General features: G+C 47.3%; 1 protein-coding gene and 1 non-coding gene across 2 annotated transcripts in view; both read left to right on the forward strand.

Moving 5' to 3' along the window:
• PITPNA (phosphatidylinositol transfer protein alpha) overlaps positions 1–27,909 on the forward strand; it is a gene marked incomplete at its 5' end in the record, with an annotated part of 36,238 nt that overhangs the window by 1,718 nt on the left and 6,611 nt on the right. The window contains 8 exons of the mRNA XM_055082863.1: positions 3,249–3,394; positions 8,137–8,228; positions 13,439–13,446; positions 14,547–14,621; positions 17,103–17,186; positions 19,254–19,331; positions 19,490–19,600; positions 20,681–20,803. Coding sequence (XP_054938838.1) covers positions 3,249–3,394; positions 8,137–8,228; positions 13,439–13,446; positions 14,547–14,621; positions 17,103–17,186; positions 19,254–19,331; positions 19,490–19,600; positions 20,681–20,803 — 717 coding nt within the window. The remainder of the gene's footprint in view (positions 1–3,248; positions 3,395–8,136; positions 8,229–13,438; positions 13,447–14,546; positions 14,622–17,102; positions 17,187–19,253; positions 19,332–19,489; positions 19,601–20,680; positions 20,804–27,909) is intronic.
• Positions 11,080–11,182, forward strand: LOC112066034 (U6 spliceosomal RNA). Its single transcript, XR_002892395.1, has one exon. It is a non-coding gene; the product is annotated as a U6 spliceosomal RNA (small nuclear RNA).

The following is a 27,909-nucleotide window of genomic DNA, read 5'->3' on the forward strand; positions in this document are numbered from 1 at the left end:
CGGGCTTCTCGTTGTGGTGGCTTCTCTTGTTGCGGAGCACGGGCTCTAGGCGCGCGGGCTTCAGTAGTTGTGGCACGCAGGCTCAGTAGTTGTGGCTCACGCGCTTAGTTGCTCCGTGGCATGTGGGATCTTCCCGGACCAGGGATCGAACCTGTGTCCCCTGCTTTGGCAGGCGGATTGTCAACCACTGCGCCACCAGGGAAGCCCCTGCAGGGAGTTTCTTGATGGAATGACAGGTGGGAGTGTCTCTGAGAGGTGTGGCAGACCCAGGAGGGCCAGCACTGTCTGGGGGCACCTCTTGGCTGATTGCTTATGGTGGAGCCGAGAATGGAGGGAAAGGGGAGCTCACCTTGAGAGCGTCCACAACTGGCGGTTTTAAGTTTGTGGTGGTTTGTTTTTGGAGCATTGAGGAAATTGTGGGGTGAACTGAGCCTGAAAGCAGAAGCTCGGGAAGTAAGCACTGGTTACGATTCATCTGTAAGCCTGGTGATGGTCAACACATTCTCAGTCATAAACCACTGATGAGAAAGCAGTGCTTGGCCTGTGCAGGGTTGAAGCAGGAGTTGCTCTTTCGATGGCTTGAACCTTAGTTCCAGAAGATCAGAAAATCTTGAATGCAGAAGCCAAAGAAGAAATAAGTAATGACCAACCTTCTCAGAGTCTTTATCGATAACCCATCCTGACTAACGGTTCCCATGGGAACAGCCCAGTGTCATGTGGCTGTTGGATTCACTTCCCAATTGGAGGCCCTCAGAGCTTTCTGATTTGGAAGGGGAATGAAAAGAGAATAGAGAAGCCCCTGTCTTTATGACCATCCTGATGGCTTGAATCAATGTTTTGAGGTAAAATCAGCTCTGGCTGGCCAGAGCCTTTGGCCTAATACTCACTGTGCAGGGTTTCTGGACTTTCTGCAGCAAAGCAAGAGAGCCCTGGCTGTTAACGTGGTGTGTCCACCAGTGGTTCCTTGCTCAGTTCGGGCTGCCTTTTCCCCCTACTGTGGGTAGGGCTGTTTTACTTCTCATTTCCAGAGATGCATGGCACCAGGCCCCTTTGGTGCCTGGGCTGGCAGGTCCTTGGGGGTGGGACCAACAGCTGTGCTGTTTTTCATGACATGTTTCAGGCCCACCCACTACATCTTCCTGGGCTCCCACTCCCAGATTGCCAAAGCGGTGGAGTCTCTGTTTTCCTTAGCTGTCTTCTTTCTTGGGAACAAGGGAGCAGATCTCCAGGGCAGGGAGCACTGTCCTGGGCCAGAGGAGGCTGGAATCCTCGTCTCCTTGGGGCTCTTTATCTGATTTAATGTTCTGATCCCCATCCCCCATCTCTACCCCATCTGAGTCTGGCTGCTTTCTGCTTTCCCAGGGTGCAGAGCCAGGGTGCCAAAGGGAACCCTCTGACATGAAAAGTGTCCCTCACTGTAGCTTGTGGAGGCTAGTCTTATTCACCCCTTAGGATTAACAAAACTGCCTTACATGTCTCATTGGGATTAAAGGATCAGAATATCAAGAGAGATTAAAAGGGGAAGATGCCAGCCCAACACACTGATCCTCTTAGAGCCTGCCCTCTGATTCCTGCAGCTGAAGAGGACCCAAATGAAGGGGATTAGTCTCTGCCGGGGCCCCTCCCCAAGCAGCACCACCAGCCAGCCCCCCAGTCCCCTCCACCGGCCTGGTAAAACCGGCCTCCCCTTCCCTTTAGTATTGCTGATTCAGTGGTTAGATGTTCTTAGGACTCTTCTCTGAAACAGAATTACTGCTGCCTCCTAGGAACCCCTGGCTCTGCCAAACCCTGACCCTCTTGATAGGGGTTTTCATGTATGCCTCTGTTAGGGGGTGGACTTGGAAAGGCAGAGGGACAGCTTGGGGTTCCCTGGGGGCGTTGAGGCAGCCCTGATGTTGCTCTGGATTAGCAAGGTCAAGGTGACTGGCTCTCACCCAGATGTTCCTCTTTACAGGATTAACCCAGCCTTGACGGTTTGCCTGGGCCTTTCCTTGGCATCCTGTACTGCGTTTTTGCTTTGGAAGTTAGGGCTCTTCCAGCTTCGTGGTGAACAGTGAATCGTCCTGGTGTGCTGCCTCACCTCCTTCCGTGTTTTGCCCAGAAACGTCCTTGGGTGCTTAGGAGGCTGCCAGGTAGAGCAGGCCTCAAAGGGAGGAAGACCTTTGTCTTTCACTCCTGAGAGTACCAGGAGCTTGGGGAGGGGGCGTGGAGGGTGAGGAAAATCGATCCCCTCCCCTCCCCAAATTATAATCAAGTTTCTTTTTCTCATACTCCCTAAACTGTTGTGCCTGGTGGCCTTGGCCGTGATAGAGAAGATGCATCCTTTGGTATAGGCGTAACTTCCTGCTTTCACGGTTGCTGTTCATTCTCTTTTCACCTTATTTTTCCCTCTAGACAGCTTCCTTCAGAGAGAAGGGAGCAGAAGGGCCAGGCCTGGGCACTGCCCAGGTCATTGGCCCTAATACTGAGTTGTCTTGAGGGATCAGAGGAGGCCAGTGATCTTGACTGGTGACTTGATCGGGTGGCATGTGACCCAAATAAAGGAAAACTAGGCTTTGGCCATCTAGTAAGTGCCAACATAGAGGGTGCACCCAGCCAGCACTGTGGGATAGGAATCTGTGCTATCTAATACGGGAAGCAGGGCGCTTGCTTCAGCCCCACCAGGAATCAGGAAAGCATCAGGAGGTTTGGTTGCCTGCAGGACTGCTCTCTGAGCTGCTGGCAGGGTGAGGAGGGGCCCAACGCTGGAGAAGAAACAAGTAGATGAGCCAGTTTTATAGCAGGGGTTGTGGATTTCACAGTGCACTGGGTACCTTTCTTTACAAGAAGTCATGTCTTAGGATCTGTTTAAATGAATGGGATAAAGAGATTTCTAACAACCAACCCAGATCTTGTTTGGGGATCTGGGGCCAAAGGCAGGTCCAGGGCAAAAACTACCTTGGACTCTATTTTCTGGATAGTGGTGTGAGATTAAGCATATTCACCTGCCTCCTTAAGCCTTGAAGGTAGGATGTGAAAATGGGAAAGATGAAATTAAACACACCTGATGGCTAAAGAGAGGCCACGGAGCAGCTTTTCTTAGTGGCTCTGGGCGGATTTGGGCAAGGCCACATGAGAAACTGCGGAATGATCTCCCGGATCAGGGGGTCCCAGAGCGATCTAATCGGACAGTTCCTCGCGACTGGACTGTGTGCAGCCATCGAGAAGATTCTGCGTTGGCAGTAACTCCCGTCTCTCTGTTTCTTCAGTATCAAGTAGGGCAGCTGTATTCTGTGGCTGAGGCCAGCAAAAATGAAACGGGTGGTGGTGAAGGCGTGGAGGTCCTGGTGAATGAGCCCTATGAAAAGGACGGCGAGAAAGGCCAGTACACGCACAAGATCTACCACTTACAGAGGTAGGTGGCTGCGCGGCAGAGCGAAGGTGTCCTGGTATTAAAGTGGAGACAGCAGATCATTCAGGGTGTTTTCTGAGTTGTTAGCTGGTTGATCAATTTGCTTCACCTGTGAGAGTAGGTAGAGGTGGTTCTTCTTTGCTCATTTAAAGGGTTGTTTGTTTTTAAGTAAAAGTAATACCCCACCAGGCTCCTAGTCCTCAGAAGTGTGGGCCCTTCCATTGTTTGTGAGTACCGGAGTGTGTGTGTGTTCGTGTGCACACACTGTGTGTGTAAATGGCTGTTCATTTCCTTTGTTATCTGACAGAGATGAGATCTCTTCTTTCTTATCACATCATGGCTTTTTCACTGTCAGCATATTTGGCCTCATTCTTTTAAAGTACATGTCGTATCTTTGAACAAATGTGCTAGAAGTTGTTTCACCAGTCTTCTCTTGACGTATATTTACAGTCATTTCCAGATGTTTACATACAGTACTCCACTAAAACTCCTCTGCTCAAATCTTTTGATGTACTCAATGTGTGTAAATCTATAGTAAATGTTCCTACAAGTAGAATTGTGGGGTCAGGTAGTATTTTAAATTCTGATATTGTGAAATCAGCTACCGGAGAAATTTTGGTACCTCTCTTTGGATCAAAGGCATAAGTATTTAAGAGTATAGCTTGAACTGATTGGTGTACCAAAATCCATTGCAAACCACACAATTGCTGAATCCCTAACCAAGACAGTAATATTTCAGTAAACTGTAAGCTGGCCCAAAGGACATTGAAAGCCATAGTAAGCATACACCAGCGTGAATGGAAATTGAATCAATCTAGTTTTAGAAACTACCCAGTACTGGAAAAAATAAACCTGCTATTTTTTTTTAAATTGTGGTAAAATGTACATAACACAAAATTCACCATTTTTACCATTTTAAAAAAATATATTTATTTATCTGGTGGCACTGGATCTTAGTTGCGGCAGGCAGGCTCCTTAGTTGTGGCATGCATGTGGGATTTAGTTCCCTGACCAGGGATCAAACCTGGGCCCCCTGCATTGGGAGCACGGAGTCTTATCCATCGTGCCACCAGAGAAGTCCCACCATTTTTAAGTTCAGTGGCATTAAGTAACATTCACATTGTTGTGCAACTTAAACCTGAACCTTAATCTCTAGTCAGTTAAACTGAGCAAAGCAGTTTCATTTTCATTTGGTAAAATCACTGATTTAATGTAGTCTGCTGATCTAGGGATGTAAAAGTGCCAGCCCAGAGGGGTCCAGGATTTTGTGAGTGCCAGAGCCAGGAAGAGAACAACACTGAAGTGGGGGAAAAAATCTCATCAAAGGACTTCCTGGTGGTCCAATGGTTAAGACTCCCTTCTTCCACTGCAGGGGGCACGGGTTTGATCCCTGATCGGGGAACTAAGATCCCACATGCCGCGTGGTGTAGTCAGAAAGTTAAAAAAAAAAAAAAAAAACAAAACTCACCAGGATCCCATTTCCTTGACATTGTGCTCTTTTCCCTCCATGCCTTCTCCTCGTCCTCCTCTGAGTTGACTGCCAACCAATCCTTACTGAGCCATTAACTGTTGATTAGAATAAGGCTTAAGACACACCTTCTGGGGCTTCCCCTGTGGCACAGTGGTTAAGAATCCACCTGCTAATTGCAGGGAACATGGTTTCAAGCCCTGGGCTGGGAAGATCCCACATTGCCACGGAGCAACTAAACCCTGTGCCACAACTACTGAGCCTACGCTCTAGAAGCCGCAGGCCACAACTGCTGAAGCCCTTGTGCCACAGCTACTGAAGCCTGCAAACCTAGAGCCCGTGCTCCGCAACAGGAGAAGCCACTGCAATGAGAAGCCCGCACACCACAACAAAGAGTAGCCCCCGCTCACCGCAGTTAGAGAAAGCCTGCACGCAGCAACGAAGACCCAGCGCAGCCAATAATTAATTAATTAATTTTAAAAAGACACTTTCCCCACAGCACATTTGTATTTTTTTAAGAGGACTTTGAAAAGAGATAGGCTGGTAGTAGGGGCCAGTTGGTTCCTCAAGGCTCAGTTGGTCCAACCAAAGTGGCAGAGTGGAGGTCTGTACATATGGGGGGTGGGACATGTCTCACCTTCTCCCTTATGGAGAGGGTGGAAACTTTAAACTGCTACCTACCACTACTCTTAACCCCCAAACACCCAACTGCCAAGAAAAGAAAAGAAAACCAACAGTGCTGAATGCCATGACCACCTCCCCTCATGAGGACCAAAGCCGTTAGTTGTCCCAAATCGGAAAACATGGGTTCACAACGCCCTCTTCCTTGTTCGTCTTATCAAGTCCTTTTTTTAAAAGAAAGATTTATTTATTATTTATTTATTTTATTTTATTTTTGGCTGCATCGGGTCTTAGTTGCGGCATGCGGGATCTTTGTTGAGGCGCACACCACAACAAAGAGTAGCCCCCGCTCACCGCAGTTAGAGAAAGCCTGCACGCAGCAACGAAGACCCAGCGCAGCCAATAATTAATTAATTAATTTTAAAAAGACACTTTCCCCACAGCACATTTGTATTTTTTTAAGAGGACTTTGAAAAGAGATAGGCTGGTAGTAGGGGCCAGTTGGTTCCTCAAGGCTCAGTTGGTCCAACCAAAGTGGCAGAGTGGAGGTCTGTACATATGGGGGGTGGGACATGTCTCACCTTCTCCCTTATGGAGAGGGTGGAAACTTTAAACTGCTACCTACCACTACTCTTAACCCCCAAACACCCAACTGCCAAGAAAAGAAAAGAAAACCAACAGTGCTGAATGCCATGACCACCTCCCCTCATGAGGACCAAAGCCGTTAGTTGTCCCAAATCGGAAAACATGGGTTCACAACGCCCTCTTCCTTGTTCGTCTTATCAAGTCCTTTTTTTAAAAGAAAGATTTATTTATTATTTATTTATTTTATTTTATTTTTGGCTGCATCGGGTCTTAGTTGCGGCATGCGGGATCTTTGTTGAGGCATGGGGAATCTTTCACTGCAGCACACGAGCTCCTCTCTAGTTGCGGCGTGCAGGTTTTTCTCTCTCTAGTTGTGGTGCATGGGTTCCAGAGCATGTGAGCTCTGTAGTTTGCCGCACACGGGCTCTAGTTGAGGCTCAAGAGCTCAGTAGTTGTGGTGCGTGGGCTTAGTTGCCCCGCGGAATGTGGGATCTTAGTTCCCTGACCACAGATCAAACCTGCGACCCCTGCATTATAAGGCAGATTCTTTAGCATTGGACCACCAGGGAAGTCCCTCATCAAGTCCCTTTGAGTCCATCTCCTTGGTTATCTCCAGCGTTTCCATTTCCTTCCATCATATCTTGTCTGGATTACCACAGCAGCTCCTAACTGGTCTCCGTGCTTTCCACTTCTCCGCACAGCTCCAAGCGTTCTGTCCAGAAGAAGATCTGTTGCTCCCTAGCTTAAAAGCTATAGATGGCCCTTTGCCCTCGGGATAAAGTCCATCCTCTTTTTTTTTTTGCGATACGCGGGCCTCTCACTGTTGTGGCCTCTCCCGTTGCGGAGCACAGACTATGGACGCGCAGGCTCAGTGGCCATGGCTCACGGGCCTAGCCGCTCCACGGTATGTGGGATCTTCCCAGACCGGGGCACGAACCCATGTCCCCTGCATCGGCAGGCGGACTCTCAACCACTGCACCACCAGGGAAGCCCAGTCCATCCTCTTTGATGCAGCTACAAGATCTTTTATGACCCAGCCTCTGCTTGTTCTCCTGTATTCCCCACCTCATACCTTACACCAGCTACTCTGAACTTCTCTCTCTTCGCACCCCACTCCCATCCTCTTGTCTAGCTCAGTCCTACCCACTCGCTACTCTGTGTAAACCTTCCTTTCTCTGGGGAGCCTCCCCATGCACCGTGTTCTCACAGTGCTCTGCCTGGTTAGTTCCACTCCTCACTAGAACGGAAGCTCCCTGAGGGCAGGAGCCATGTCTGTGTGATTTCTACATGCATCATGGTGCCTAAGTCATAGAAATACTTACCTGAACAAGTGTGGCCAAGAGTGAGTGGATCTCAGTGGGCTGCTCTGCGTGTTCGGAGTTAGCTGTGTCCTGGAGGTAGCTCTTTTTCTTAGGCCTCAGGCACTAAGCTGATGAGGTTGTTGGAGCCTGCCAAGACTGCATAGATTACCAGCTAAAAGCTGAGGCAGAGGAATACACATACCTTTTTTTAAACAAAAGAAACAAAAAGAGCTCATACGGTACCTACTGCTCTGTAACCTGAGAGAAGAATTGAATGGAAGAAAATATTTTGTCCTGGGAGGCAGATGGCCCTGAGGCCCTCCTGGCTGCCCAGAACTGACCCTAGCAGATCAAGTCATCTTGGATCCCATATTCCAAGTTAGTCAGCCAGTCACTCTGGTCCACTCTTGAAGACATCTCATCCTTGCAATGTGTAGTACCATGCCCTGGGCCCAGTGAGCTCTGGAAGAGTGCGTAGTGATAGCGTAAGGACTGATAAGCCGTGGCCGGTAGCCCGGGGCTTCACCTGCTGTCCTGTTCCTGGCGGGTAGGGGGCCAAGTTGCGGGTGGATGTTAGTAGCCAGCTGAGCTGGGGTGTCAGGCTCTGACAGGTGGCTTTTCACGCACAGAGTAACCTGCTGGTCTCAGGGGAACTTGCATGTCAACTCCCCACGAAGAAGCTGGAGCTGCAGCCTGGAGAATGTGCTGTAGAAGCCCATTGTCTTCTAACTCTCTCCTCTGTTTCTCTTCATAACCCTTTTATCAATAAGCAAAGTGCCCACGTTTGTTCGAATGCTGGCCCCGGAGGGAGCCCTGAATATACATGAAAAAGCGTGGAATGCCTACCCTTATTGCAGAACAGGTGAGTGCAGAGCTGGAATTTGGGCCCCACGGTGGATGGAAGGTGTGGTCAAGTAGGCCCAGGGGTGGCAGTGAATTGGGGTTTTGTGTCCCACCTTCATTTTCCAGATTAAGCCAGTGGAAGGATGAGCTTGGGGCCTCCCTTCAGGCCGGTGGTGAGTGCCAGTGTTGTCTAGTGCAATTTGGCAGCCAACTGGGTGGGAACCACCAAGTAGCCATGGCCCAAGATGGCATAGAACCAATCCCTCCTATTTGGGGATGGTATGATAATTTTGGTTTTTACTGATTACAAACGTAATGTCCTCTGTCTTGGAGAATACGTATAAACAAGAAAATAATCACCCATGATCCTTTCATTTCTAGTCACTGTTAACATTTTAGTGTCTTTCTAATCCTTTTTTAAAATGCTTTCATATACACATGTATATAGTCTCCAGACACGTTTTTCAGCCAAATTTTGGGTCAAATCATACTAATTATTAAATTGTTCATTTTTACTCAGTAAATGGGAAACCTTTTCTCTGTCATTACATACAGTCTGTTGTTTAAAATTTATTAATAGTTGCATAGTATTCCATTGTATGAATGTACTGGGATCTTTTTAAGCTACTCCCTTATTGTTAGATACTGAAATTTCCAGTTTTAATAGGATGTATTCATGTTTGGCTTGAAAAGCAGCAGTGAGGCCCAGGGACTTTTGAGAGAGGCAGTCATAGGAAGGGGCCTTGCAGGGTGACCTTCCTGCGCTGGAGAAGGGCCAGACCTAGACACCAAGAAAACATAGCAAAGAAAACCCTGATGTTGTTGGGGAAAAGTTGAAATAAGCCCAATGTTTGATGACAAAGGATTTAGAAACATCTAGCCCCCAAGTATGTTATATAACACCTGCAGTCCATGCACCAGATTTGAGTGAGGGGACCAGCAGGAGGGAAGTCACTTCTAAGAGCCCTGAATCAGTGGCTTCCACTAGACCAGCATGGTTTGGTTGTTGTTGTTTTTTTTTTTTGGCTGCACCATGTTGCTTGTGGGATCACAGTTCCCTGACCAGGGATTGAACCCAGACCTTGGCAGTGAAAGCGCCGAGTCCTAATTAGCAGACCACCAGGGAACTTCCTAGACCAGCATGTTCTATAGTTGAAGGTGGGAATAGGAGTGGAATTAATCTCTTACTCTTCCCTAGTCTCCTATCTGGAGTTTCTAGAAAGGAAAGATTTGAATCTTCACAGAGAATTTTCTCTTCTAGACGTTCTGGGATTCTAGCGGGGGGTCTCTAGAGGTCCCCTGGAAGTCGACTGTGAGTTAAGTGGCTTTTCCCCCAGCCAGTCTACATTTGTTGGCACAGACAGTCTGCCTGTGGGGCCGTCCTGCCAGCCTCTGCTTACAGTTCTCTTTATTTGTTGGGACCTGGCACTCCCTAGATTGTATCTGATGAGGAAGATACATGTCGTCCTTATCCCGTTGACTTTGGGAATGACTAAAGTCTAGATCACAGGGTCATTGCTCTCTTCAATCCTACACAGGTTCAAGAACCTTGTATCAGGAGATGCACAGTCGTTGGTGGGACCTGCGATATGTAATGCTTAGAGTTTTATTGCTGTAGCTGAAAATGCAAACATCACTATTCCCTAAGCATCAGGCAGGAAGCTGTTCAATTCTTGGAAAAGAGGCACGTACACGCTTTCTTAAAAGACAGTGTGCACAGTGGCTGGGTGTGTCTGGCCTAGGGCCAAAGGTGAATTTTCTTGATGTGTAAGAGAGTTGCAGTGAGCATGTGTCGTAAGAACCTTAGCCAACTTGGCATAAAGGAGGCAAACGGATAGGGTGGACTGCTGCATGCCTGGGGCGGGGTTCTGGGTACACAGCTTGTGCCAACTGAGAGATGCCACTGTCCTCTGTAATTCTGGGGAGGGTGTGCTGCAGCTGACACGGGCATTTTTCTAGACACCACATGTTCATTCGCATCTTCTGATCCTTGGCCAAAAGAAGAAAAATGTAATTTCTAAATACTCTGTGAAGAGGAGAGGCAGGGAGTAGGGGAGAGGAGATTGGCTTCTTCAGTGGGTGCTGACTTTACAGTCACAACCCAGCGTGATACAGAATGAATGTCTTTTTTTTTTTAGTATAAATTTATTTATTTTATTTTTGGCTGCGTTGGGTCTTCGTTGCTGCGCGCGGGCTTTCTCTAACTGCGGTGAGCAGGGGCCACTCTTTGTTGCGGTGCGCGGGCTTCTCATTGCGGTGGCTTCTCTTGTTGTGGAGCACGGGCTCTAGGTGCACAGGCTTCAGTAGTTGTGGCTCACGGGCTCAGTAGTTGTGGCTCACAGGCTCTAGAGCGCAGGCTCAGTAGTTGTGGCGCATGGGCTTAGTTGCTCCGCGACATGTGGGAATCTTACCGGACAAGGGCTCGAACCCATGTCCCCTACGTTGGCAGGGGGGTTCTTAACCACTGCGCCACCAGGGAAGCCCAGAATGAATGTCTTGAATCTTAGATCTGTTCAGTTAGCCATTGCTCTCTTAAAAAGAGATATAAACAAGGAAGGCTATGTCCAGTTCCCTCTGGGGGCTGGTGGGAAAAAGATTATTAGTTCAAACTCTTAGGTTGGCCTAAGTAGATCAGAGTTTGAGGTGAGATGGATAAAGGAGTGTGGAGTGAAACTCCACATGCCTTTTGGAAGGCTCTAATCTTGTTCTCAGTGGAATGAAGTTGACTGTGGAATACTCTACTTATTGTCAGCTCTTTCTATCCTCTTACCTTATTTCTCTCTGTTTCTTTTCCCCTGATGCTCATGACTTGGGACATGAGGAGGGAGTAAGATGGGACTGGGTCTGTGAGTGAAAGTAGGAAGAGACGCTTGCTTTAGCAGCACATGAACTAAAACCGGAACGATACAGAGAAGATTAGCATGGCCCCTGTGCGTGGATGACACGCAAATTCATGAAGCGTTCCATAAAAAACAAAGAAAGAAAGTAGGAAGAGGAAAATAAATGTTTCTCCTCCTTCCTCTTCCTCTAACCTTAACCCTGGGCTGAATACAGTCTCAGTAAAGCCATAGTTTGTTTGTTTGTTTATAGCAGTGCCATGCGGCATGTGGAATCTTAGTTCCCCAGCTAGGGATCGAACCCTCGCCCCCTGCATTGGAAGCACGGAGTCTTAACCACTGGACCACCAGGGAAGTCCCAAAGTCATAGTTTTAAAAAAGTACCTTACTGGTCTCATTGGAGAGCCCTGTTTTCCAACTGCAGAGGGTTTCCTGAGACTTTTCCAGTGTACATAGGGTTGCAGTTTGAAGAAAAGGGAAGGCTCCGAATGCAGAGGTGTTTGGAGGCTAGAGAGGTGTTTGGAGGCATTGAGGCTAGAGAAGATTGGGAAACATTGTTTGGTCACCCACATTGACATTAAAGGCCAGAGAGGGTGATCACCCTCGTAGGTTCACAAACCTAATTTGTCAGAACTGAATGGATCTGTTTCTCAGGATCTCAGAAAGACCTGATATACAAAACCCCCTAATGCCAATATATTAAGTTATATTGGAATACAAAATTACTAATGAAAACCAGATATTCCTGTTTGCTGAGTAGGGCATTCTTTTCTTGTGGACTCTTCTGCATAGGAAACCAAATTATAATCAGAAAGCCAACATGTAGTGAAAACATCCACTTGCTTAAGTGATCAGACCCTTGTGTCTGTGGGTTTTTTTTGTTTTTTTTTTTTAAACAAATTTATTTATTTATTTTTGGCTGCATTGGGTCTTTGTTGCTGCACGCGGGCTTTCTCTAGTTGCAGTGAGTGGGGGCCACTCCTCATGGTGCACGGGCTTTTCATTGCGGTGGCTTCTCTTGTTGTGGAGCACGGGCTCTAGGTGCATGGGCTTCAGTAGTTGTGGCACGCGAGCTCAGTAGTTGTGGCTCATGGGCTCTAGAGCGCAGGCTCAGTAGTTGTGGCACATGGGCTTAGTTGCTCTGCAGCATGTGGGATCTTCCCGGACCAGGGCTCAAACCCGTGTCGCCTGCATTGGCAGGCAGATTCTGAACCACTGCACCACAAGGGAAGTCCCGCCTTGTGTCTGTTGATTAGCACTTTCTGTCCCAACAGAGGCCAAACCAGGAGAAGGTTGCTCGGAGAGCATAGACTCAGAATCAGGTGGTTAGTGGGAGAACCTTGGGGGTTAGTGTCATCAAACCAGGCCAACCTGACATTCAGGATGGGGCTGCTAGATGTACCATGTACACAGCCCAGGGCTCTCGCTCCCAGGACAGTGCTGGAGAATTTCTGCCAAACTGGTCTCTTTGGACTCGCCCCCGATGGATATTATACCCTTTATTTCCTTTTTTGTTAAACTAATAACAGGGCAGTTATTTCAATGGCCCTTTTAGTTATAATCTTGATCTGATGCTTTCTTGCAAGTATCTTTCATTGGATTCAGGGAAATTACTGATAGTCTCTTGGGTCGTTTCTATACAAGGTGGGTCTTATCCCTTATATTTCAAATTCTCCTCATCTCACTCTCAGAGGTAACCTTAGTTTCAGCTTTGGAGTTATGGAATTTGACTGTTAGCCCCATGTTCTGTCGGATGGGGCAGTGTGGCATCCATCTGAAATTGCGATAACTGCTAAAGTCAGAGGGTACAGAATGATCTGGGCTGTGGTCAGGAGGAGGGCTAGTCTGTTCCCCAGTGACATTAGAGCTGCAGTCATTTTCTCTGATAAATAATTGAACGGTGCTTTCCGTGGGGGTCTCATTACAATGATCAGGAGTGTGGAGGGTGAGAGGTTTGGTTACAGTGAGAGGAAGGATGCAGAGGGCAGATAGACAGTGCCTGGCCTACAGTGCCCTGCTCTGTGCCCTGCTCTGTGGGGGTGGGGGGACACCAGGTGACACTCCGACGGCAGAGCAGCGGGTCTCCACGCTTCAGCTCATCAGAACTGCTCCCTGTCTTTGCCCAACTGGGAAGAGTGCTGAGGAGCCTGTAGTGGCATCGCTTTAATTAAATTCCATATTTGGTCTTTGGGGACTTTTGTATGAGTGAAACTTGAGAGTTGCTGCATTTGAGGTACCAGATGTACTTGCTGGGGCTTGGAGAGTGACTGTGGAGTGCCCCAGGGAGTGGAGAATTCTTTTCTTCCGTGCACCCTGGGGGTGAGGGGTGGATATTTTATTTATCCTCATTAATCTTTTTCTTTCTTTTTTCCATGTCCTTGCCTTGGAGCAGTTATTACAGTAAGTATTTTCAGGGGAGTTGGAACGGTAGATGATTTATAAGTAAAGGAAAAATAAAAATGGAACTGCCCTGGAGACTGCTGGGTATTCCTCTCTTTCTCTTGGGTGACTTTTGGAGCTTTTGAGGCTTAATCGTTTCAGTCCTAATGAGGAACTTGTTAATTGGCAAAATGGCCTCTTGCTTGAAGCTACATTGGCAGGTGGCTTTGTAGGTGCAGCAGTCAGGACTGTGGCATACTAGCCCCAGGTCTCATGTGTACAGAACGTAGCAAGGCTCTCCCCTGCTTGCCCCAGGCTTGGCCTTCCCAGGGTTGTACAAGAAGCTTCAGTTCAGCTGACCCGATTGTGACTTTCCCATTGGGGTGCTTGTTGACCCCAGTGAGCACTGACCCTTGGCAAAATTGAGAAATCAGCAAGGTTTCTTTTCCAGGCCCAGTCCCTCCGTCAGTGCCCCTTCTCTCCACCCTTCAGCGTCCTCATCCAGGTGCCTTGTCCCTGCTGGTAAATGTAGGAAGTTTTTGGGAACCTAATTCCCACTGAGGAGTTAGGGGGTTAACGTGTTCCTCCTTTGAGTAGTTCCAACTTTTTAAAAGCGCTAAGGGAGGAAGCTGATAATTAGCATGAAGGGTTAAATTAGCAAAAGCCTGGCTGGGGAGAACGGGCGCGGGTGGGGAACACGTTTGGTTGGCTGGGAAGTCTCCCCGTGCTCTTCCCACGCTGCCAGTCAGCCGTTACGCCCTGTGCATGAGGCAAATAGGAGAGATAACACGGATTAAATACATGGATTTTGAAGCCAGACACAACTGAGTTTGAGGCCCAGCTCTGTCGTTATCTCTGTGCCATTGGACAAGTCCCCTCACGCCTTTGAACGTAACTTTCCTTGACTGTGAGATGAGGGTGGTATCACTACAGCCGTCACAGGCTGGGGTGAGGATTGAACGAGATAACACTCGCCCGGTGTACTGTGGGCTCCTGGTACAGTTAACTGTTACTATAAGGCAGAGACTGGGGTCTCTCGACTGCCCGTGAGCAAGTAGGGGGGATGGTTACTCTTCAACTCAGAGCCTGGTGACTGAAAGGTATTTTTTTCCCCCTTCCAGAATGAGTACATGAAAGAAGACTTTCTGATTAAAATTGAAACCTGGCACAAACCAGATCTTGGCACCCAGGAGAATGTAAGTAGCACTTCCCAGGAGCCCTGAGGACTTCCAGGCCCCAGGACGGGGTGTTGAGTCTCCATCCATGCCAAGGGGTCTGAGCCGTGGTCCCCTTTTTCCTGGCCAGGCAGGCAGTAGCCTGTGCCCAGATCTGTCCTACCAGGATGGGATTGCTCTGTCTCTAATCTGAAAAATATGATCTCCAAGACTCTTTATAGGACCTCTCCTAGTGCTGGGATTGGTCTAAAAATGTAATTCCTGGCACAGAGGAGGTGAATTTTTAAAACATCAAAATTAGGGAATTCCCTGGCAGTCCAGTGGTTAGGACTCGGTGCTTTCACTGCCAGGGCCAGGGTTCAATCCCTGGTTGGGGAGCTAAGATCCTGTAAGCCGGGCTTCCCTGGTGGCTCAGTGATTAAGAATCCGCCTGCCAATGCAGTGGACACGGGTTCGAGCCCTGGTCCAGGAAGATCCCATATGCCGTGGAGCAACTAAGCCCATGCCCCACAACTACTGAGCCTGCGGTCTAGAGCCTGCGAGCCGCAACTACTGAAGCCCGCGTGCCTAGAGCCCATGCTCCGTAACAAGAGAAGCCACTGCAATGAGAAGCCTGCGGACTGCAACAAAGAGTAGCCCCCGCTCGCTGCAACTGGAGAAAGCCCGTGCACAGCAGCAAAGACCCAATGCAGCCAAAAATGATAAATAAGTAAAATAAATAAATTTATTTAAAAAAAAAAAAAGATCCTGTAAGCCATGTGGAGTGGCCAAAAAAAAAAAAAAAAAAAAAGTCAAAATTACAGCCTCTGTAGAGCACAATTTGCAAGTACTCTTTTTTTTTTTTTTTTTTTTTTTTGTGGTACACGGGCCTCTCACTGTTGTGGCCTCTCCCGTTGCGGGGCACAGGCTCTGGATGCGCAGGCTCAGTGGCCATGGCTCACGGGCCTAGCCGCTCCATGGCATGTGCCAGTACTCTTTAAATTTAAAATACAGGGGCTTCCCTGGTGGCGCAGTGGTTAAGAATCTGCCTGCCAATCCAGGGGACACAGGTTTAAGTCCTGGTCTGGAAAGATCCCACATGTCACAGAGCAGCTAAGCCCATGCGCCACAACTACTGAGCCTGTGCTTTAGAGCCCACAGGCCACAACTACTGAGCCTGCGTGCCAAAACTACTGGACCCCATGCTCTGCAATGAGAAGTCGCCACAATGAGAAGCCTGCGCACTGCAACAAAGAGTAGTTGCTCACTGCAGCTAGAGAAAGCCCGCTTGGAGCAACAAAGACCCAACGCAGCCAAAAATAAATAAATAAAATAAATTTATAATAAATAAATAAAATAAAATACACCTATCCTTTACCCCAGCAATTCCACACCTAGGAATTTATACTACAGTTATGTTTTCACATGTATGAAGTAACTTATATACAAGGAGATTCATCTCAGCATTTTTTGTGTACCCAAAGGTTAAAAACAACGTAAGAGCCCATCAGTAGGACCCTGTTAAATAAATTGCTGTGCAGCCATATAGTGGTATATTATGCAGCCATTAAAAAGAACCAGTGGGGAACAGTCTTCAACATACACTGTTCAGTGGAAAAAGTACGATGTGAAACAGTGTGTATACATGCTACCATCTGTATTAAGAGAAAAATCTCTACACTTGAATGTTTAGCAGTGGTGGTACTTGGGAGTGGACTTGAAGACAAGAGAAAGAGTTACTCTTTATCATATCCTTTTGTGCATTTTGTAAATTTATTTATTTATTTTTGGCTGTGTTAGGTCTTCGTAGGTCTTCATTGCTGCACGGGCTTTTCTCTAGTTGCCGAGAGCAGGGGCTACTCTTTGTTGTGGTGCACGGGCTTCTCATTGCAGTGGCTTCTCCTATTGCAGAGCACAGGCTCTAGGCATGCGGGCTTCAGTAGTTGTGGCTCTCAGGCTCTAGGGTGCAGGCTCAGTAGTTGTGGCACGTGGGCTTAGTTGCTCCGCAGCGTGTGGGATCTTCCCGGACCAGGGCTCGAACACGTGTCCCCTGCATTGGCAGGCGGATTCTCAACCACCGTGCCACCAGGGAAGCCCCTTTTGTGCATTTTGAATTTGTATCAGAATTTCGTAGCATGATTCTGTATCTGGTACCACCTATTTTGAGTTAGTTAACTTTTAAGAGCATCAAAATAAGCAGTATATGGCTAACCAGGCAACATCCCCATGACAAGTGTATAGTCTTTACAAAGGGGGAACATATGGAAACAAAGTAGGTGCTAGGGGAATCCTGAGAGTGTCTTGGGCTGCTGCATTTGTACTTAGCCTGAAAAATCAAAACATTAGTTCTCAAATGTGTGTCCACTTAAAATCCATCCTCCCACCCCTTTGGATAGTTTTGTATGTACCAGTCGGAATCTCACATCTATGGCTATGGGAACAGCTGCTGCTAGGTGTCCATCTTGGGTAAGGGGTGCTTCGTAGATGATAAAAACTACACAGTGGTCCTCCTTGTTCCTGCAGGTGCATAAACTGGAGCCTGAGGCTTGGAAACATGTGGAAGCCATATATATAGACATTGCAGATCGAAGCCAAGTACTTAGCAAGGTAGGAACTGTTCAGTGATATGGGTGGCCTTTGAGATGCAGAAATGACTTCTAAGTGTCAGAGAAACCAAGGAAGCATACCCAACTTGGCTCAAAGGGAAGTTCTCTCTTGGGTATTTTATTTTTTAAATGAGTGTTAAGAATTGCCTCGCCTTGACTCAGGGATACCACCAGGAAAATAGTGGCCCAGATGTATGTGTCCTGTTTGGACTCTGGAAATTGTCACTGGATGACGCAGGTACTGTCGGTAGCCCTGGGGGTGATTTGCCCTGCTGAAGTGACACTTAGCCTGAAACTAGTTCTCTTTCTAACCTTGTGATTAAAAATATATATTGCCTGCCTATTTTGTGTTTAGAATACTCTGTTCTGTGGGTTCCAGGTTGGGGGGTTGCCAGTTACATGAAAAGACAAGTCCCCTGCCCTCAAGACGTTGGTGGTCACTTCTCAGAGTAATAGACATGGCAGCAGCCACCTGGAAAGGACAGTCCACTGCTAGACCATAAAGTTGGAGAGATGGGGGACCAGGTCTGTCCTGCTCACTGCCCAGGAGGTATTGGTTTAGGGAAGTAAAGGACTAGGTTTCCCCCATTCATTACTCTTCCTGTTTGACAGAGGCCTGTTGGAATCTGGGCACAGGAACTTGACTCTGCCCATTGTTAGGGAATCAGTGTTTGCTCTCTGTACCCCAGGGGTATGATACCTCTTTCCTGGAGTCACTCTTTGTGCCTAAGATATTTTGTTTTGTGCACTCCCAAATAGATATGAAAGCCATCTTGTGCTTCTTTGCCTAATATCCCCACCCTTACCCTCAAAAAATTAGTGGATTTTTCAAAAAAAAATTTTTATTGAAGTATAACATATATAGCAAAGTGAATAGATCATAAGTGTGCAGCTTGATGAATTTCCTCAAACTGAACATCGCCAGATATTTCTCAAACAGAAATACTAGCCAAAAGTATGGTGCTTTGAGTATTTTGTTGACTGTCTTTTATGTGAGTGGAGAGAAGCAGAGGCGGGGAAGATTTAATAAATAATCTCCTTAGCTTTGGGAAATGCTTTATGATTGTGTGTGTGTGTGTGTGTGTGTGTGTGATTTGATAGCTTCATTATTTTTGTTAAGTAGATGCCATAAGGAGTTTGCTTTTCGTTGCCCACATTAGTCAATGCAGAGGAACAGCCCAAGAATAAACTTTTGTTACTGTTACTTAACACAGCACTGACTGCATTTTAAATCAGTGAGGGGAGACTGACAGTAGTACACAAGAGGATTAAGTCTGTACATTGAACATTTCCAATAATGATTTTATTAAAACAAGGCAGTTTAAAAACAAAAACAAAACAAGCCAGAGGGAGATGGGACTAGATTTCAGGAATGACTGCGGCCAGTTGTTCTCAGCTCAGGCTGCCGTTCTAGAATCACCTGGGGAGTTAAAAAAAAAAAAAATGCATGCAACCCTCCCCTGCAGATGTTCTTATTCACTGGGTTTTAGGTGGAATAACCCAGAAATCTGTACAGTTGACCCTTGAACAACATGGGTTTGAACTGCGGGGGTCTACTTAAAAGCAGTTTTTTTTTTTCAGTATTAAATACAGTTCCACACGATCTGTGCTTGGTTGAATCTGAGGATGCAGAGGAACTGTGGGTACGGAGGGCAAACTGTCAGTTGGATTTTTGACTGCGTGGAGGGTCAGCACCCCTAACCCCTGCCTTGCTCAAGGGTCAACTGTGTTTTGAAAACACCTTCCTTGGTCATATGAATGTTCACTCCAGGTTGCAAATCCCCATCTTAAACAGTGGAAATACGTGCCTGCTCACACAGTCTGGTAAAAGTGAAAACAGGCCCTGGCAGACAAAATCCCAGAGAGCTCTCCTCTGAGGCAAATGTAAACAGTTCTATATCTTGTTTATAACACTTTCCCAGATTTTCTGTGAGCCAGCAGCGTCAAGAATGGTATGAACTGTACTCTGGTGGAAAATCTGATCTCTTTCTCTCTCTCTTTCTCTCTCTCCTCCTCCCTCCCCTTCCCCTTCTTTCTCCCTCCCCCCTCCAAATCCAACTTCTCTCAGGATTACAAGGCAGAGGAAGACCCAGCAAAATTTAAGTCTATCAAAACAGGCCGAGGACCCTTGGGTCCCAATTGGAAGGTGCAGTTCACACCCTCACCACCGGGGGGGTGGTGGACTGGGGCCAGTGTGTGTGGGCCTCCCCCATGGAGGAGGGGAATGGCCCACCCAGGCTAAGGGGGATCCAGAGGTCTGCCCTCTTACTTAACTGCTTACCTGTGGGTGTGTTTCTAATACAGCAAGAACTTGTAAATCAGAAAGACTGCCCATACATGTGTGCATACAAACTGGTTACTGTCAAGTTCAAGTGGTGGGGCCTGCAGAACAAAGTGGAAAACTTTATACATAAGGTAAGTGACCAGGGTGGGAGGTCTTCCCAGTGTGTGTTGGTGGGGGGTGTTTTGCCGGACAAGAGAAGATCATACAACCCACGTGGCATATATCAACCCACGTGGCTTGATATTTCGGTTTCATTTCCCAGACCCCCACTCCCCCTTGCACTGAACTGTCTTACAGTTTAATGCTGTCCATCCAAGGGTACCACATGTGAAAGGTAAGGAAACTGAGGCAAAAGAAGGAAACAGGGAGGGGCTTTGCTGTGATTAAATGACAAATTAAATTCAGCATCTTTTCTATTTATTTATTTAGTTGTGCTGGGTCTTAGTTGCGGCAGGTGGGCTCCTTAGTTGCGGCTTGCGGGCTCCTTAGTTGCGGCATGCATGTGGGATCTAGTTCCCTGACCAGGGATCGAACCCGAGCTGCCTGCATAGGGAGTGCAGCGTCTTAACCACTGCACTACCAAGGAAGCCCCTCAGCATCTTTTCTTGATGCCAAAAGGCAAGAAGCACTATGAACCAGATTCTCCAGTGCCCTGAATTACTGAACTAGACAGACCTAAGGAGTTTTTCCTTTTTTCTTTTTTTAACAAGAGAATCTCAAACAAAAGTATAATAACATGTAAAAATGGGAGACCCAGGAAAACTGAGCAACTCACCCAAATGACACCTAAGGAGTTTCTATAGCCTTATCTCTGATGTGTGAGTCTGGTGAAATTGGGCAACATTCATAGCTGCTGGCCAGTTTTAACCTGGCTTTAGGCTCAAGAGACAAGGAGGAGACTTGGCACAGTTGTTTTGGGACCTTGACTTGTGGACTGCCTGTCTTGGTAGCATTTTGGGCACAGAGCCTCGCGTTGAGGTAGACACCAGCCCTCTCCTGGGGGCTTCCCCTACTTGAGGCCATACCCTTCAGACACATGGAGGCAAAGGTCACTGACCTGAGGGACCGGAGGGCTGATCCAGATCAGCCAGCCAGGTATCACTCCCCCCCGCTCCCGTAAAGTGTGGGTACTGGCACAGAGGTTGTGGGGCGGAGGGCTGCGGCAGTGGCCTGCACCTTCCGGTTCTAACTTGGGTCCCTCCTTTTTATAGCAAGAGAGGCGTCTGTTTACAAACTTCCACAGGCAGCTGTTCTGTTGGCTTGATAAGTGGGTTGACCTGACTATGGATGACATTCGAAGGATGGAAGAAGAGACGAAGAGACAGCTGGATGAGGTATGTGGGAGGCCAGACGAGACTCTGGGACTGTCACCCAGATAACCGTGAACATTACGGAGACTGTCGTGACAGGGCATTTCACTGAGGGCACCGTCCTGTGGTTCTAGGAACATGTCAGCGTCCACTGTGGGTAAGGTCTAATGCCAGGCGATATGGGAACTACAAGGAAGAAAGCAGCCTGTGCTCTTGAACTTGCAGTCTAGTCGAGGTCTTGGCATATCCAGAGAGACAAATATGGCGGGCTGTGCTGAATGCCAAGTGAGTAATACAGTTGCTGCAGTGGTTCTTCAGAGCCGGTGGTGGGGGGTGGTGCTGGGCTGCAGAGATGGAGGCGGCCCCGGGAGGAGGCAGGCTGGGCTGGTCCACAAATGCCACGCACGCCACCTGCAGAGGACAGCAGCGGCACACAGGACTAACCCCTCTATAAGGGTGTTGGGAGCTATTTTTAGAGTTTGGAGCCTTTGCCTTTTTTTTTTTTCTTGGCCGTGGCATGGATCCCAGAAGGAGAGCTATCTGCTGCTCCATGGAAGCCTGAAGACCTAACACTCCTCTTGCCTCATTTGGGGAATTTGGGGCTGCTTCCCTGCAAGGCTCACTCTGAGGAGATGGTCAGTAAATAACATTCAGGCAGCCACTGTGTGTGAGACACTATTCTGAGGGCTTTTCCACGTCTTGTCCCATCTCCTGTGATCCTCACAACCCCTGTGAAGACGCGCCACTGTTACTCCCACTCTCAGATGAGGAGGTAGAGGTTCTGAGAGTTCAAGGCCGTACCCAGGGTCACACAGCCTGCAGGTGATACAGTCGGGGGAAGAGCCGTAGCACTCAATCACTCCATCTCTTCTTCTCCCTCTAAATGCCATTTGGGGCTCCCTCCTGCCTCTCGGGGCTAAAAATAAGGCAGGAAGCTCTGTTTCATAGGCACTGCCATCCATTGCTCCCTCCTTGCCTTGGGAGGGTTGGCATGGAGCCTGGGTGTCTGGCAGGCATAGCTTTGCACAGCCTTGTCTGGCTCTCCAGCAGGGCCTTGGGTGAGACGCAGGCCCCGGTCCACAGTGCCCCACACTCACAGGTGCTCCCGCTGCACTGTGCTGGTCTCGGTGGAGAATGGGCCTGCGAGCTCTTCCTTCCTTGATTTTACCCTCCAGGATGACACTTCCTGGGCTGACTCACTGGTTACAGTGGTTTGCTGAGTTAGTTCCTGTTGTAGGCAGATGTTTTAGTTATTCATTTAGGTACAGTTGGCAGGGAAGTGGCAGGTTTTTGGACACAACTCCTGATTCTTCTGCTAAGGATCTTCAGGGAGTGGTAGATTTTAATGTCCAGGGCTCTGGAGATTCTAACAATGTAAGAGGGAGGCCTGAGTCCTATGGTCACCCGATTCTTGAGAAAAAGAAAAGAAACAGGTTACCAAATGGAAGAACACGGAGCTTTCGGGGTTTAGCCTGTAGCTTCAGCTGCCCACTGCGTGACAGGCCAGCCAGAAGTACACTGGGGTCATGGAAGTGTTTGCTGACAGCCTTTCACTCTTTGGGTCGAATTCGAATTCTTGGTGCTGGGAGAAATCTCCTGAGCATTTACTGGATCTGCCTCCCTCAGATCCAAAGTTTGAGAGCACTTGTCCTCGGGGAGTTCTTTTTTTAATCCCCACCCCTTGTCTTTGCCTGTTTCTCCATTCTGTGGATAACTGTGCCAAAAGCTTAGATGATCTCTGTCCTCCAAGATAATTGCAAAATGCAGAAAACCCTCTTTGGAATTGGAATTTTTTAAATAGTTGGCTGTGGAAGAGAAAGCAAAGCCACTGGGGGACATGTTCTGACCCCTTTAGCAACTGTATGGGACCTTTGTGTGCTGACTGTACCTCTGGCTCACTTCTCTTTCTTCTTTAGTTTTCCTCTTTCTAAAAATATTTTTATCAAAGTTTTATTTTCAGAGTTTTACTTTTTACATTTTTAATTAAAAAACACTTTATTGAAGTCTGATTGACATACAAAGAGCTGTACCCATTTAATGTGTACATCTTGATGAGCTTGCAGATAAATAGACATCCGTGAAACCATCACCACAGTCAGTGCCAAAAGCATATCCATCACCTCCACAAGTATTTTTATAGTTTTAAAACTCAGGCAGTATCCCAGGCTTATGAGGAAGATGCTGTCCTCCTCTGCCCTGTCCCTGTGGTCCTGCCCCCAGAAGTAGCCCCTTGCAGTTCTCACAGTTGTTTCTTTTGTTAGTTACCGCCGAGTTTCTAAATAATAGGTTTATCCTCTTAATTCAGTTTTTCAACTTTAGCTGTTAATTGCTTGCTTCTTCCTGTGGAAGGTTTAGCTCTTTTACTCCACCCACCACTCATACGCTTCTCCTCTCCATCCTTCAGTGTCACAATTTGGGGTTAACTGGTCATTCAGCATTTATCATTATTATACCTTTGTCATTCTTTTTCCCAACTGAACCCTTTCATCTACTCTGATCTTCATTCCTTCCTTGGATAATTTTCTTGTTTTGTTAGGAAGTTCATAACCGCGTTCCTTCTCTTTGTTAGCTTAGTTCTCTGTATCATTAAGTTTTTGAGTCTCAACAGGGTGGTTGGTTGGGTTGTTTGCACAATAACGTAGTTGACGTTGGTTCATTCTCGTTCATTTTGCTCCCACTCGGTGGGCACTTTGAGCTAAAGATCTCTTCAGTTCTGGGAAATGTTTTTTTGTTACCTGTTTCATCATTTTCTCCCCTCTGTTCTCTTTGTTCTCTTTCTGGATTTTTTTTAGTTAGAAGTTGGACCTCATGAATTGACCTTCTAATTTTCTTGTTGTGTCTCCTTTTTCGTCTCCTTCCTAGGGGAGGTCTTCCGAAGTTAACTTTTCTCTCCTCTATTGAACTTAAGACATATTAAAGCATTTCTTGTGCTGTGTTCTTTTTTTAAGTATTTTTTCTTTTTTCTGCTTGCATCATTTTCCTTTTCTGAAGCTCCGGGTTTTGGTTCTTATTTGGCTTTGAGATATCTCTGCCACCTGAACATTCTTTGTTTTCTCTGAGCTCCTTTTTCCTATGAGACTCTGTGTTTTCTGTTAGGGGCTTCCCTCAAATGACTGGGGGTTGGGGGTCCTTGGCCGTCCATTCAAAGTGAAGAGTGAAGCTCCAAAAAGTGGTTGGAAGCTCTCTGAGTCAGTGGCTGAGCTTATTGAAGGATAATCAGGTGGTTCCATTGGGGTCCCCCACTTCAGGATCCTGAGTCTATTTTTCTTGGGCTGCTCATTTTGCTTTGAGAGGACTCCCCAGTCTTTTGCTCATGGGGATGGTCAGGGCCAGCATTCTGGGAGCTGAGCTGGAGAAGGGTCCTGGTGGGCTCACTATGCCATGGGGTGGCTCTAACTTAATCCCCTTGTATTCTGCATCGTGCCCACTTCACCCCTAGCTGAGCCTGGGGTCCTGAGTTCAAGACCTCAGTGCCTCCAGAGAGTGAATCCCTGGGCTTTGCAGGAAGGGGGCGTTACTTGACTGTGAAAACGGGGAGGGAACACCAGGGCATGCCAGGCCCAAATGGTTCTCTATTCCCACTTTCAGTGAAGTCACCTGTTTTCACCCCTAGCTGCACTCCCACTTTTAGAGGCACCTGGTGCTGCCAGTTCCCAAGCCTCTGGGTGACCTGCAGCCCCAATGGGTCCCCTCCTCACCGGCAGCTACTGCTGCTCTGCAGATTAGTCCTTGCTCATTCATCCTTCTTCATCTTCCAGAACGCCATTTCCATCTCTTATCTGTAGTTGTCTCTTCTGTTCTTGTTGTCTTTATAGTTTTCTATCTTTTTTATTCCTTTACTGTCATTGTGGTAGAGTTTTGGGAAGGAATAGCAACAAATGCATGTATTCAATCTGCCATGATTAACTGCAAGTTTGTGATAGAAATTATGACTGTTAGGGAGTTCCCTTGTGGCCTAGTGGTTAGGATTCCAGGCTTTCACTGCCGTGGCCTGGGTTCAGTCCCTGGTCCGGGAACTGAGATCCTGCAAGCTGCGTGGCACAGCCAAAAAAAAAAAAAAAAAAAAAATCAGAGAAATTATGACTGTTATTCTTTAAACCAATGCATAGTAGTCTGGCGTGGGTGGGTTGTTTTGTGAGTTATGAGAGGTCACTATAAGGCCACAGTCACCACTGCCATAACTCTTGTCCCTCTGCGGGGGTGGACCCACCATTCTTGGATTGAGGCTCAAGGATTTGAGAAATGAGATCAAGAGATTAGTCCTGGGACTTCCCTGGTGGCGCAGTGGTTAAGAATCTGCCTGCCAATGCAGGGGACACGGGTTCGAGCCCTGGTCCGGGAAGATCCCACATGCCACGGAGCAACTAAGCCCGTGCGCCACAGCTACTGAGCCCACGTGCCACAACTTCCAAAGCCCGTGCACCTAGAGCCTGTGCCCCACAACAAGAGAAGCCACTGTAATGAGAAGCCCGCACACTGCAACAAAGAGTAGCCCCGGCTCACCGCAACTAGAGAAAGCCTGCGTACAGCAACGAAGATCCAAGGCAGCCAAAAATTAATTAATTAATTAATTAATTTTAAAAAAAGAGATTAGTCCTTTTCCCTAAAAACAAAAATGTCAGGAAATGTGTGCCTGTAGGGGAGCAGTGGCTCTCCCTCCTTCCCTTGCTCCTGATCTTAAGAAACTCAATCTCAAAAGTGGAAGAGGGTACCTTAAAGGTCATTTAGTCCAATTATATGGCCAGTGCTTCAGTCCTCTCTGCAGCTTTCCCACCAGCTTGTGCTTGATCACCTCCTGTAATGGGGAACTCACTGTCTTATGAACATGGTGGTAATAAACATATCTATATTATCTTTTTAAATTGAAGTACAGTTGATATACAATAACATATCTGTATTATTAAGAGAAGCTAACATTGAGGTCTTACCATGTGCCTGTCATGTGTGGTAAACATTTGACATGTATGGTCATGAAATGCTCATGGATACCTGTGCCATAGGTATTACTTTCAGAGAAGTTAAGGACACCTTCTAGTTCAGAGAATAGGTACCTCCTGGGCCTTGGTCATTAACTCTAGATAACGAGACTGGGAGAATAGGACTCATTTTTAAAATTTTAAGAAAACTTGTTTCCCTACTTACTGGACTCTCTAGAACATTTGCTGAAAAACAGCAAAGAACACACGATTAACATCCTGCCGCATCTTCTTCCCCAGCCTTCCCTTGTGGGTCTTCCTCTCTAAATCTGCTGGCTCCTCTGATCCCTCCATAGCCCATTCCTTCTAGACTTTGTACTTTGGGATGGAGCTCAGAGGCTACATGGCGCTCTTGCTCTGCTGGCCCACCCCGGGAGCTGTCTTTGAGCCTCCGTGTAGCCGGCCTTCCTGTCTGTTTGCTTGTGTGTGAATGTGCCTGTCCCTTTCTCATCACCTGAACTTTGATGAAGAGGGCCTTTGCTCCATCCTATGGCTTTTTGACTGATGGATCACCATCAGTTTTAGATTTTAAGTCTTAAACTCTGGACTGGTTACGCACAATTGTATAAGTGTCCCTGTGCAGTGAAGTGCCTGGCAGGACACTACATCCTAGTTTCCCGTTTGGGTTTGTGGTAGACAGAAGGTCTGAGGATAAAGAGAAACCACTCAGTGCCTAGCTCACCTGCTGGGCTGTGGGAGATTGGAATCTGAGATTCCCATAGCGCCTGCAGAGGGCAAAGCTAGGTCTTTTGAGGACATCCCTGTCTTTGGAGTCTTAATTCCTTCCGCCCTGCCCAGAAGTGATTGACCCCAGGGCAGACCACCTGCAACACTGACCAGCATCTTGAAATATAGGAGCAGCTTTCTTTTCTTTTCAAATAGTTTCATTTTTTAATATTAAGGTAATATATCAGCATTAAACATTTTTTGGAAAAGAGTAAAAAGTAGAAAGAAAAAAACATTTGTACTCTATTTAAAGATAAGTATTCTATTTAAAGATAACCATTTTAAGAATTCGTACAGGGCTTCCCTGGTGGCGCAGTGGTTGGGAGTCCGCCTGCCGATGCAGGGGACGCAGGTTCGTGCTCCGGTCCGGGAGGATCCCACGTGCCGCGGAGCGGCTAGGCCCGTGAGCCCTGGCCGCTGGGCCTGTGCGTCCGGACCTGTGCTCCGCGACGGGAGAGGCCACGGCAGTGAGAGGCCCGCGTACCAAAATAAATAAATAAATAAAAAAGTAATAAATACAAAAGAATTCGTACACACTTTTACTTAGCTATGGATGGTATTCCATGTGCCTGGGTGGTTCTCTCACTTTTTTCTCTGAACATTGTAACAAAGCATTTCCTGCTAAAAAAAAGTTCCTTCACATACATGTTTCTAACAACAGTGTACATATTGCTCTGTACTCTGTCATCACACTGTGTTGGATTTTCCTTCATGTTGTAGGTTCTCACTGTTTTAAAATAATGCTGTGATGAAAATTTTTTATGCACTCAGTTTTTTGGGTAATTAGGATTATTTACTTAGAATAAATTCCTACAAGTGGAATTAGAGAATTTAAGACTCTTGTTACCTATTGCCAAATTTCTTCCCCCAAAGGCTGAATCTGTTTATAGAGTGGCTTTCTAGAGAGGTTCTTTTTTTTTTCTTTAAGATTTTTTTTGATGTGGACCATTTTTTTTTTTTTTTTTTGCGGTACGCAGGCCTCTCACTGTTGTGGCCTCTCCCTTTGCGGAGCACAGGCTCCGGATGCGCAGGCTCAATGGCCACGGCTCACGGGCCCAGCCGCTCCGCGGCATGTGGGATCCTCCCAGACCGGGGCACGAACCCGTGTCCCCTGCATCGGCAGGCGGATTCTCAACCACTGCGCCACCAGAGAAGCCCGATGTGGACCATTTTTAAGTCTTTATTGAATTTGTTACAATATTATGTCTGTTTTATGTTTGGTTTTTTGGCCATGAGGCATGTGGTGGGATCTTAGCTCCCAGACCAGGGATCAACCTGCGCCCCCTGCATTGGAAGGTGAAGTCTTAACCATTGGACTGCCAGGGAAGTCCCTAGAGAGATTCTAAAAACAATTCCACATTTGCCTCATATCCTGCACTTTCAGAACTAACTGGTTGGTGGTTACTTTTCAGTGTCTTAAACTGATTG

The sequence above is a fragment of the Physeter macrocephalus genome, unplaced genomic scaffold (assembly GCF_002837175.3).
Source record: "Physeter macrocephalus isolate SW-GA unplaced genomic scaffold, ASM283717v5 random_274, whole genome shotgun sequence".
NCBI lineage: Eukaryota > Metazoa > Chordata > Mammalia > Artiodactyla > Physeteridae > Physeter > Physeter macrocephalus.